Source organism: Myotis myotis, unplaced genomic scaffold (assembly GCF_014108235.1).
Source record: "Myotis myotis isolate mMyoMyo1 unplaced genomic scaffold, mMyoMyo1.p scaffold_m19_p_21, whole genome shotgun sequence".
In the NCBI taxonomy this organism is placed as follows: Eukaryota; Metazoa; Chordata; class Mammalia; order Chiroptera; family Vespertilionidae; genus Myotis; species Myotis myotis.
The window spans coordinates 526,006-537,841 of record NW_023416326.1 but is presented as its reverse complement, the minus strand read 5'-3'; the positions used below and the strand labels follow the sequence as shown (position 1 = coordinate 537,841).

Below are 11,836 nucleotides of genomic sequence, written 5' to 3'. Positions count from 1 at the left end.
CGGGCTGTGCTGCGCGCAGGGGACTCGGGTGCAGAATCCCGGGGTCCTAAGTGGATCGGACCTGGGATGCTCGCGGCCTTCCTCCCTCTCACCAACCCGGTCCACTGACCCCGTGCAAGACCCGTCCCCCGCCAGGACCCGCCCCTGACCCCCCCAAGACCCGCCCCTGACCCCGTCCAAGACCCGCCCATCGACCCATGCAAGACCCGCCCCCACCCGTCCAAGACCCGCCCCTGACCCCGTCCAAGACCCGCCCATCGACCCATGCAAGACCCGCCCCCACCTGTCCAAGACCCGCCCCTGACCCCGTCCAAGACCCGCCCATCGACCCATGCAAGACCCGCCCCCACCCGTCCAAGACCCGCCCCCACCCCGTCCAAGACCCGCCCCCTGACCTCGTGCAGGACCCGCCCACTGCGGGGGATGCCCTGCTGTCAGCGAGTGCGGGGAAGGGGGCCGGGGTCTGTGGGTGAACAGGCAGGGGGTCCCGCCCCAAGAAGCACCCGGTCTGGCCCGCGAGAAGGTGAGAAGGAGGCCTGTGTTCATTAGCAAGTTGTTTTATTTTTTATTTTTTAAAAAATATATTTTTATTGATGTCAGAGAGGAAGGGAGAGGAAGAGAGAGAGAGAAACATCCATGATGAGAGATAATCATGGATGGACTGCCTCCTGCACGCCCCCTACTGGGGGATCGAGCCCACAACCTGGGGGCATGTGCCCTGATGGGGAATCGAACCCGGGACTCTGGAGGCCAAGGCTCTATCCACTGAGCCAAACCAGCGAGGGCTCAATGTCTTATAAGATGTGCTTTTCCTTGTTTCTACCAGATACCCATTTAACTTGGTAGAAAGTGCATCAAGCAAATTAAAAAACAAACAAACACGTAATCAGAACAATCAGGGCCCTACACTATGACCTCAGAGGTCACCTCCCCTCTCTTAGCCTTGGTTTACTTGTGTGTGAAATGGGTTGTATCTGCAAGGCCCTGACTCTGCTGTGGTTAGAGGATGTGTGTAAGGTACTCAGCGCAGCGCCGGGCGCACAGTAGGGCAAGGGCACACAGTAGGGCTACTTGGTGGCAGATATGGGGCCGGAGGGGTCCCCGTGTCAAGTTCAGGGGGGAAGAACTCCTCTTGTCCTTTACCCCCAGCAGCAACCAAGTGACCTCCTGCCTCGTGCGTCCCCGTGGCCGGCTCCTCTGGGAAGTTGGCAGGGGAGGGCTGGGTGGGGACGGGACAGGGGTGAGGCCGCTTGTACTCAGCAGGTCTCTCTGATCCCCATCAGTCAGAACGGCGTCAGCACAATCTCATCCCGGAGCCGCCCTGGGGACCGCACCACCTCCCACCGCCCTCCATCCAGGTTCCTGAAAAGCAGTCATAGAACTCCTCCCACCCCCCCACCCCCCCACCCCCCCCCCCCCCGCCTTCAGCTTTGCACTGCCCCGGCCTGATTTACCGGGGAAGCTGCTTTGGGATTAGGGTGTGGGGAAGGTGTGGCTGGTGTGGCCAGGGCCTGAGCGCAGGGCCACGGGCAGGGTGCCCAGGGGTGCCCGCCCCCGTGTGGAGACAGTCCTCTCAGTGGCCAGCAGTTTGCACCCCCACAGCTGCTGGGCTAGGGGCTGGGGGCCGGAACCCGGGAGGAGCCAGTGGACGGGGACAGGAGGGAGGGCAGGCTGGCGGGGCACTCAGACCTGGTTTCTAGATGTGTTGCCCGTGGAAGCCATGGACACTCAGGGGGCCCCCCAAAGACTTCTTGGGAGATCCAGGACTCGAGCAGCCCTCGGGGACGGGAGAGGTAGGATTCCAGGGAGGGGAGGAGGGGCGTTCTGGGTTAGGGAACAGCAGGGACACGGACTCCGTGGGCTGCCCTGTCCTCCAGCCAACCCCCACACACCCTGGGACAGGACACCCAGCCCCCTGCCCAGGGAGGGACCTGCCCCACCCTCTCCAGAAACCAGCTATGGAGTCAGGGGTGGGGCCGCCTGGGAGTGGATGCTGCCACCTCGGTCCTGCCCTGGCACCTACGGGGCAGCCACGGGCGGGGACTTGACTCTCTCCTCCTCACTCTCTGGACCCCTTTTCCTCTAGAGGCCTCAGTCGTGCCCCCCCAACCCCAGCCGACCAGGTGAGACAGGGAAAGTGACGGACGCCCTAGGGCCTAGCCGGTTTGGTTCAGTGGGCAGAGCGTCTGCCTGTGGATTGAAGCATCTAATTCGAGAGCACGTGATAGAGGCAACCAATCGATGTGTCTCTCTCACATCGATGTTTCTCTCTCTTCCATTCTCTCTACAAAATCAATGGGAAAATATCCTCAGGTGAGGACTACCAAAAACACACACGAATAAAATAAAATGAAAGAAAGAGACAGCAATGCCAGTGGGTGGGCGGTGGCTTTATTCCTGGCGTGGTGTGGGCATGTGGGTTGCAGCCGTGTGTGGCGGTGGCCAGCTGGGCCCTCCCCGTGTCCAGACAGAACCTGCTCCCCACCCGGCCCCGTGCCAGGAGGGCCCAGGAGCTGGGGGCCTGCAGGGCGGGCAGGACGCGGCCAGGAGCAGGTCTGGGCCTCACTTCCAGCGCCCCGTGACCTTGGCCTTCCCCCGGGTCTTGGAGCTGAGGGAGAAGCAGGGCCCAGTCGGAGGGGACACAGGCCGGGCAGGAGGCCTCCCCAGGGTGGGTGCTGAGGGTGGGAGGGGCAGCCTGGGTGGGCAGTGGCCAAGGGGGAGGGGACAGGGAGGCCCTGGAGGCCAGAGGAGGAGGCCTGGGCGCTGGAGGAGGCCACCAGGCCAAAGCCGAGAGGGAGGAGGGGAGGCAAGGGGAGGCCCCACCCAGAGACTCACACTTTCTGGTTGTCATTGATTCTGTTTCGGAGCACGTTGATCTGTAGGAGGCGGCGTGGGAAAGGCCGAGTCATGTGGGAGCTCATGTGGCTCACGACCCAGGTGACTGGGGTGTGGGGGGGGGGGGGGAGAAGGGGTCCCAGCCCAGCAGCAGGGTGGAGCCGCTCCAGCCAGGGGGGCCGGGCTGGGGAGGGGCGCGGCAGGCAGGGGCTCACTTCGTATTTCTGCTGCTTGAACTTCTCCTGCAGGTCGAACTTCTCAGCCTCCAGGTTGTAGATGCATTGCCACAGCTCCTTGGCCTTCTCCCTGCAGGGGGCGGGGGGTGGGGCAGAGTGGGGGTTGGGGGGCTGAGGACAACAAGGACGGGCCCCTCATCTGCCTTCACCTCATCCTGACCCCGTCCCCAGGGTCTCAGACTGGCTTCCCACCTACCCACCTGCCCACCTGCCCACCTGTCCACCCACCCACCCGCTCACCTGCTCACCCGCCCACCCGCCCACCAGCCCACCCGCCCACCTGCCCACCTGTCCACCAGCCCACCTGCCCACCTGCCCACCCGTCCACCCACCCACCCGCTCACCTGCTCACCCGCCCACCTGCCCACCCGTCCACCCACCCACCCGCCCACCTGCCCACCTGTCCACCCGTCCACCAGCCCACCAGCCCACCTGCCCACCTGCCCACCTGCCCACCCGTCCACCCGCCCACCGGGCTCAGCACGGGCCCCAGAGAGCAGGTACCCAGTGCTCAGGTCTGCGGCTGCCAAGACCAGGTCCTGAGGACACGGGGGGAAGGGAGAAGCCCTCTCTCCTTGTGGAGCATCTAGTTTGACCCCCTCCCCACCCCCTGAGCGCAGAGGGCAAGGTGCGCCCCGACAAGTGAGCTGCTGTTCCGCCCGCAAAGCCAGGCGAGGAGTCCGCTGCACCTGCTGCCGCCAGTCCCACCCAAGGCGCCCCGGGGAGAATGTGTGGGGCGGCAGCGACCCCTGGTGGCAGCGGCGAGCACGCGCCCTTGCCGCCGCCCTCGCGGTGCGCATGCGCGCGGCCCCAGCACCCGCCCCGGGCCCCGCCCACCTGAGTTGATCTTCATTCAGGTGGTCGATGGCCAGCACCTTCCTCCTCTCGGCCAGAATCTTCTTCTTCTTTTCCCGCTCCGTCTGCCTCTTCCCGCTTTTCCGCTCCGTCTGGAGGGGTGGCAAGCAGGGGACCGGGCGTTCGCTAGAGGGCACCCCCTCCCCCTTTTCCCCAGCCCACCCCACCCCCCCCAACCCCAACCCCAAACCCAGGGGGGACCAGTTACTCATCCTCTTCCCACAACACCCGGCCCATCGCTGCCCGGATCCGCGGGGAAACTGAGGCCCGTCTTCCTTGGCCGCCCACCCAGTCCCATCGCCATGACCCTCCCTCCAGGGAGCCCCCAAAACTAAGAGGAGGTTTGGTACCCACCTGCGCCTGCTAAACCAGGGAACCATGACAGACAGACCCAGAGAGAAAGGCGGAGAAGATGGGACAGAGACAGAGAGAGGGCAGGCAGGAGGCGGAGGACGGACGGACGGACGGACGGAGGACCAGGCAGAGAGAGAGACGGGGACAAGGAGAAGGTGACTCAGACGCGCCCCCTGGGGGCTACCTCGGTCACCAGGACGGAGGCGGGGGGTGGGGGGTGGGGGCAGGGCTGGTCTGAGAGCAGGGCAGCCAGAGTTTGGCCGCGTGGTCACTGCGGGGCCGAGCGGGGAGGCTGGCCTGGTTCTGAGCTGGGGACCGAGACAGTCCTGTTGGCCATTGCCCTCCTCCCATGAGGACGGGCGTGGGGCGTGGAGGGCAGGCATCGAGGGCGAGCTTCCAGGAATAAGCCACCTCCCCAGCGTGGACCCCCTTGACCTCCGAGCAGCGGGACACCATGTTAAGCCCATTTTACAGACGAGGAAACTGAGGCCCCACACAGCTGTCTCCAACCAGAGCCTCCAACTGGAGCTGAGTCTGGGCACAGGGCTCTGCCCGCTGTGTCCAGCCCGCGTGGTCTGGGGGGGGGGGGGCGGTGTGAGGGAGGAGAGGAGGCTCCTGGGAGGGGATGAGGAGGACAGAGAGGGGCAGCCAGATATCCCAGTCTCGCCCACAGCCCCGATCCCAGCAGGCCCCTCCCAGGGAAGCCACCACCTGAGGGGGCTGGAGGGCTGGAGGCTGCAGTCTCATCCACAGCAGCTGGGAAGTTCCCCCTGGACCCCTGGTCCCTCAGATCCCTCAGCCCCCAGGACCACCGCTGCCCCGCCCACCGCCGTGCTGCCACGCCCATCTTCTGGATGCCCCGCCCACCTCCCGGACGCCCTGCCTGCCTCCTGGATGCCCCGCCCACCGCCGTGCTGCCACGCCCATCTTCTGGATGCCCCGCCCACCTCCCGGATGCCCTGCCCGCCTCCTGGATGCCCCGCCCACCTTCTGGATGACCCGCCCACCTCCCGGATGCCCCGCCCACCTTCTGGATGTAGCCCCCGAAGTGCATCATGTTGGAAAGCGCCTTCTTCTTACGGGCCTCGTCCTCCGCGCGCCTGCGGTTCTCCTCCTCCTCCCGCCGGGCTCGCTCCTCCTGGTGCAGGGGGTGGGGGGCAGCCGTTAGGGGCGGGGCTGGACCTGGCCCGCGGGGGGTGGGAGAGCTTGGGTGGGTGGGTGGGTGGGTGAGTGAATGAATGAATGAGACCGACTCCTGCGCGGAGGCCCCATCGCTGGTGGGGGACGGGGGGCGGGGGGACGGGGCGGGGTGCCTCCCGGGCCGGGTCGCTCACCGCCAGGCGGTTCTGCCGCTCCTTCTCCCGCTCGCTCCGGATGCGCTGCTGCTCCGCCCGCTCCGCCCTGCGCTTCTCCTGGGGAGAGAGGCCCAGCCCGCCCCGTGTGCACGTGCGCGTGCGCGTGGGGAGGGGAGGCAGCACAGGAACCCACGGGACGTCCCCCTGAGCCTGGGTCCGGCCGGCCCAGGGACACCTGGCCAGGTGGGCAGCGCTCAGCCCAGTCCTGCCTCCATGCGGCCGGGCCCGCCCCCCACGTGCAGGTGACCCCGCCGAGGGGCACCCAGCGCGGGACCGGCCTGGATGATCTGAAACAGGACAGGTAGGGCTCTCTGTCTCCCCTGAGTGAGACCCCTCCCCGCCCTGGCCATGCTCTGTGCTCGGATGGACGGCCAGGCCCCGCTCCCAGCCACAGCAGCTGGTCCCTACGGAGAAAAAACAATCAGCCGGCCCGTGTGGCTCAGTGGTTGAGCCTCGGCCTAGGAACCAGGAGGAAGGGTTCGATTCCCAGTCGGGGGCACATGCCCGGGTTGCGGGCTCCATCCCCAGTGTGGGGCGTGCAGGAGGCAGCCGATCCGTTATTCTCTCTCATCATGGATGCTTCTCTCTCTCTCTTCCTCTCCTTTACTCTTAGAAATCAATAATAAAAAATTAAAAAATTTCACATACCCCCACTCCACAGTGATGTAATGGCAGGGGATCCCTGAGTCACCACATCTTCCCTCCCCTGGACAACAGGCACTGACCAGACCCCCCAAAGCCGGGCCCCTGGCTGCTCTCGGCTCCAGCCCCCAAGGAGTGAGTGTCCAGGCTGCTGGGGGATAGGATGGGGCCCCAGGAAGCCAGGGTGCGGGTTCCCTAAGGAAGAGTCCTCTCCCAGCAGGTGAGGGGCTTCCTGGAGGACTGCCTGGAGGAGGTGAGGCCTAGCTGGAGGGGTGCGCACAGGGAGGGGCCTCGGGAGCCCGGGTGGGAGGCGGGCACCTACGATCCTGTCTTTGAGCGAGACGAGCTCCTCCTCCTCCTTCTTCCTGTTCTCGAAGTGAGCCTCGATCAGCGTCTGCAGCTCGTTCAGGTCCTTCTCAATGCGCTTCCGGTGGATGTCCTGCCGGACAGGGCTCCAGGGTGGGCGGGCAGGCACACCGAGGCCGCTGGCAGGGCCTGGGGTCTGGGGCTTGGCCAGGAAAGGCACTGTGGCCCATGCCCAGAGCAATGCCCAGGGCAATGCCAGCCTGGCCTGGCTGGACCCCAGCCCATGCCGTCTTCTCTCAGCCCACAGGAGTCAGGGGGTCTCCCTCTCTCATGGGAGCCCCGCCCACCACCCCAGCTCAGGCCTGCCCTCCCCGCTGCCCCACTCACGTCGAAGTCCACCCTCTCTCCATCAGGGATCTTGGGCGGCACCAGGTTGGGCATGAAGGGCCTGTCAGGGAGAAGGAGGATCGGTGAGTGCCAAGCGCCCCCGTGGGAGGGGTTGGGTCCTGGGGCAGGCCTGCCCCGCCCCCCAAGCGCCCCCGTGGGAGGGGCTGGGTCCTGGGGCAGGCCGGCCCCGGCCACTGCAGAGTGTGGCCACCTGTGGGTCACAGCGGGCTCGGCACCCGGAGCACCCACGGCTCTCACAGGTCATTTCTCTCCGTCCTCTCTGTCCGGCGAATCCCAGGTGGGAGCCCTGTGGCTCCAAGAGGCAGTGACCGGCTCAGAGCCAGGCTCCAGGAAGTGGAGAAGAGGCGACGGGCTTACCTGACTCCAGGTCGCTGTGGGGGACCCCACAGACTTGCCCTGCGGTTTGGCCCCTGTGTCACACACACACACACACACACACACACACATGCTGTGATGAAAAGGCCCCGGGGGCCCTAGCCAGGTTGGCTCAGTGGATAGAGCGTCGACCCGTGGACTGAAGGGTCCGGGTTCGGTTCCGGTCAAGGGCACGTACCTTGGTTGCAGGTTCCCCGGCCCTGGTCGGGGTGCATGCAGGAGGCAACCCATCAATGTGTCTCTCTCACATCCATGTTTCTCTCTCTCTCACTCTCCCTTCCTCTCTCTCTAAAGATCAGTGGGGAATGTCCTCAGGCGAGGACTAACCAAAAAGTCCTGGGGGTCTAGTCCTCATTCTCCCCGTCGCCCACAGGTCTGCGTGGGGCTGTGGACACGCAGGCGGCCGGGGAGGGAATGTGCTGGACACAGCAGGACGGAGCTGGGGAGTTGGAGCCGGACCGGTCAGTCTGTCCCCCTGAGCCGGGAGGTGTCCCCGATGAGCGTGCCTGCCACCCCTGGCCCATGCCCACTGTGCCCCCCACCCCCCGCTGGCCCTCTGCTCCCGGGGCCTCCCACAGGCACGTCCTGCTCACCTGGGCTTGGGTTTGGACTCCCCGACGGGGCCATCTGCAGAGAGACGGGCACAGCCAGGGGTCAGGGGGCCCCGGATCCGGGCCCAGCTCTGTCCCGAGGGGGTGGGGACCGAGGGCCTCCGTTTCCCCGTCCCCTCCAGCCCGGGACTCCCAGTCCCAGGAGCATTGGGGAGAATGAAGGCCCTGTGGGCTGCAGACCCCACATGCCCTCTGGAGCCCCTGGGAGCGGGATTCTGAGTCCCTGCTGGCTGCCCCTCCCCCGGGGGCGTGGCTGCGACCACAGCAGTGACCACCACGTGGACGGCGAGGTCTTGGGGTTTCGCCCACGGACCCCGCACCCTGTGAGTGATTAGCCTGAGCTCCAGCACCTCGTGTGTGGCCGTGACAGCGGGGAGCCCTGCACACCGTGGGGACAGGACACTGGTCTCCCCCGTCCACCCCCCGCCCCCCCCAAGGCAGTGTCTCTGGATTGAGGGGCAGAGGGTGGAGCCCAGCAGCCCAAACCCGCATCGGCACCAAGTCTGTCCAGTCCCCTTGGGCCCTCCCCCCTCCCCCCTCCCTGGGATCTGCCTCCTTCAACGGGCAGGGTCCCCTCACCACCCCAAACCTCTCGCCTATGCCCAACCGCCCTCACCTTCAGCCTCTTTCACTCCCTCCTCTTGTCTGTCGTCTAAACAGAAGGAGAAACATCAACCAAGTTCCGGTTCTAAGCTCAGGGGCCCCCTGCCAAGAGCCCCCCACAGACAGGACATGACCCAGTGCGCCTGCTGAGTTCCAGGGTCATGGAGCTGTCTGTTCACACACATGCACACATGCGCGCACACACAGTCATGCATACTCACACATGCACGCATATATGCACACGCGGCTATACGTGCACAGCCACACATGTACACAACCTCCACACATGCACTCACGCATGCACACAGCCACACATATATGCACATACATCTGAGCACACGTGCACAGCCACATACACAGCCCACACACATACTTTCACATACATGTGCACACATGCACGCGCACATGCACACAGAGAGACATGTGCCCTGGGCCTGGCCTCCGCCCGACACAGAATGCGCTCGTGGTCCCGGCTCCTCCGTGGACAACTGACCGCTGAACCCCAGCCCAGATGGAGGCGCAGCCACACGGGCTGGACAGCACGTCTGGTGGGTCTTTCCGGCCACAGGAGTGGCTGCGGGCTCTGCCCCCACCCTGCGCCCTCCCCAGAGCCCCACCGTCCGCGTTGGTCTCGGCCTCCGCCTCGCCCTCAGCCTTCTCCTCCGCTGCCGCCTCCTCCGCTGCCGCCTCTTCCGCGACCTCTTCCTGCTCTGAAGCGACAGGCAAGCGATGGGCACGGTGAGCGCCAGGCCCCACCTGCTCCTGCAGCCCCGGACCCAAGGGGGGCGCGTGGGGGACCAGGAACCAGGAGCCGCAGGCTCGGACCCCGGTGTTTCCTTCAATAGCGCAGCCACTCATCAGGCCACGGCCCTGCTGCAGCCGAGTGGATGGCCCACAACCTGCAAAAGTCCCTCCCGCCTGTGCGCCGGGCAGAGGGCGGCCAAGGTCAGGGCGGCCAAGGTCAGGGTGGCCAAGGTCAGGGCTGACCCTGTGTAGGGGGAAGGGCTTCGCTCAGCTGAGAGGGGGGGACAGGGACAGGGACAGGGACAGGCTGCCCAGGAAATCTCGGCTCCTGGGGTTCCCCCTGCCCCCCTCCATCAGCCCAAGCCCCGTACCTTCCACGGCTTCCTCTGCTCGGACACGGTCACAGCCGCAAGAAAGGGGACAAGAGGCGGGTCAGTTTCAAACCAGGCGGCCTCCACCCGCCCGAATGAGGGTGCAGGTGTGCGCTTACCTTCCTGCTCCCTGCAGGGTGGAGGGACACAGTCAGGAATGTGTGCACGCACACACACTCTCACACACTCACACGCACACTCACACGCACACCCATCCTCCTGCTCCCAGGGCGGCTCCAAGGATAGGTGGAAGGGGCAGCACAGGGACAGGTGGGAGAGGGCAGGTGGGACAGGGACAGGGGGAGGGGACAGGGCGAGGGGACAGGATGTTCTGGCCCTCACCCCTCGTACTCCTCCACCTCTTCTGCGTCAGACATGGCCTCTCTCTCCCTCCGAAAGAGAAAGATGTCAGTGTGGGCCAAGCGGGGACCCGGCTTCCTCAGCTCAGCCCCCTCCTCGGTCCGGGGACCCGCCTGGCGGCCGTCACAGTGTCCACATCCTAAGGGTGACTTGCAGCATTGCTGCCCAGATGTTACCACCGGGGACCCTGCAAAGCCACCCTGCAGCAGCCTCGTTTCTCACAAATGCTTGTCCTCGGGATGACTGACTGTCCGAGAGGAGTCCCCAGGTCCGGTGAGGAGCCTGTGGCCCACAGCACTGCCCGCACCCAGGGGAGCAGCCGGACCGGTGGCTTAGAGCTGGGGAGGCTGCTGGGCGGAGTTGGTCCCCTTAGGGAGGGGGTTGTGCACGGCCAGCCTGGAGCACGGGATCTCAGCTCCTCTCTCCTCTCCTGCCCCACCTCCCACCTGCTTGGAGCCACTGGCCCTAGGGTGCAGAGGAGGAGGGAGCCCCACCCGGCTCCCCAAAATAGCATGCCAGCCCCCAGAAGGTGGAGGAGGGCTCTCAGACCAGGCCCGTTGGCCCCAGGCCAGACTGAAGAAGAGGTTGGGGCAGGCTGAGCTGGGGGCTCCAGCTTGGGAGGCAATCAAAACCCTGCCCCCCCCCCCCCCCCCCAGCAGGTGTGATAATATCCCAAAACAGCTTCTCCTCCCACCTGCCCCCTCTCCCCACCTGCTCCCACAGCCCAGAGATCAGGGTCCACTGGCCGTGAGGTCCAAATGCGGGTTTTGAAAACCGGGTGTTTGCTGTGTGACCTTAGTTCAGCCCCTTAACCTCTCTGGGCCTCCGTCGACCCATCTGTGAAACGGATGAGCTTCCAGTTCTAATCCCGCAGAACGGCTGAGCTTCTGAGGAATGTAGCCCTTGTCCCCGCCGCAGCTGGGACATCCCTCCCTGCAGCTGTCAGCCCCCAGGGGAGCCAGGGGACAGGGCATGGGCGGGGGGAGCTGGGGGCGGAAGGGAGGGGCAGGGGGCAACTTGATCCCTGCAAATGCCCCTTCTCCCCAGAGGATGCGTCAGAGGAGGGACTCCCTGGGCCTGGAATGTGGTTGAAATTCCTGACCCTCCTGGCAGCCCTTCCCCCAAATATTTCCTCTGCCAGCCGGAGCAGGAGGAGCTGAAAAATCAAGGGGATATTTCTCTGTGGGCGCTTTGGGGGGACGAGGGGAGCGAGACTTGGGGGTGACCCTCTAACCACGAGCTGGGCTCACACCCCGTGAAATGACCTCCCAGCTGGGCTCTCCGGAGCCTGGCCCCTCGTGGAGGGAACACGGAGCTCCGTCCACTCCCACGGTCCCCAGAGCGGACGCAGGCAGAGCCGGACGGAGCGGCCAGGATGCGGGCCCGTGCCCTCCACGCTTCCCCCACCTCAGCGCCTCCCCCCGCCGTCTTACCTCCTCACAGGAGCTGAATGAGGTGCCTACTCAGCCGGGCAGGGACTGGGCGAGGGCAGGGCGGGCAGGGCTTTAAGCAGCGGGGGTGTGGGGGGGCTGGGCCTCCAGAGCCAAGCCCCACGGTGAGGAATGTGCGGGGAGGGGGGCCGGGGGTGTTGGGGGCTCTGCTGGCAGGTGCCGGGACAGGCTGACGGCCGTGTGCTCAGCACCATATAAGCCCATGTGATGGTCCAGCTGCAGATACGCTATTTAAAACCGGGACAGAGCTGCAGGGGACAGAAGCCAGCTGTCCCTCCTGACAACCTGATAGAGCCGGTGCCAGAGGCCGGGGGCCGGTGGGGGCAGGGC

At 65.7% G+C, this 11,836-nt stretch overlaps 1 protein-coding gene across 3 annotated transcripts; it reads right to left on the bottom strand.

Moving 5' to 3' along the window:
* Nucleotides 1-2,369: 2,369 nt before the first annotated feature.
* TNNT2 (troponin T2, cardiac type) lies at nt 2,370-11,548 on the bottom strand. 3 transcript variants are annotated; one of them, XM_036354761.1, is made up of 16 exons: nt 11,489-11,548; nt 10,038-10,085; nt 9,815-9,825; nt 9,696-9,710; nt 9,198-9,290; nt 8,594-8,629; nt 7,960-7,993; nt 6,971-7,031; nt 6,600-6,716; nt 5,615-5,692; nt 5,308-5,418; nt 4,281-4,286; nt 3,909-4,018; nt 3,051-3,141; nt 2,836-2,876; nt 2,370-2,608 (listed from the first exon to the last, which is right to left on the bottom strand). In XM_036354761.1, exons 2-16 carry the CDS (start codon nt 10,070-10,072, stop codon nt 2,563-2,565), a joined length of 885 nt encoding a protein of 294 aa, XP_036210654.1. In that variant the 5' UTR covers nt 10,073-10,085; nt 11,489-11,548; the 3' UTR covers nt 2,370-2,562. The 3 variants fall into 3 exon arrangements, with proteins under 3 accessions (XP_036210654.1, XP_036210653.1, XP_036210655.1); XM_036354760.1 differs by having other exon boundaries at nt 4,281-4,289; nt 11,489-11,547; XM_036354762.1 differs by lacking the exon at nt 4,281-4,286.
* Nucleotides 11,549-11,836: the final 288 nt, after the last annotated feature.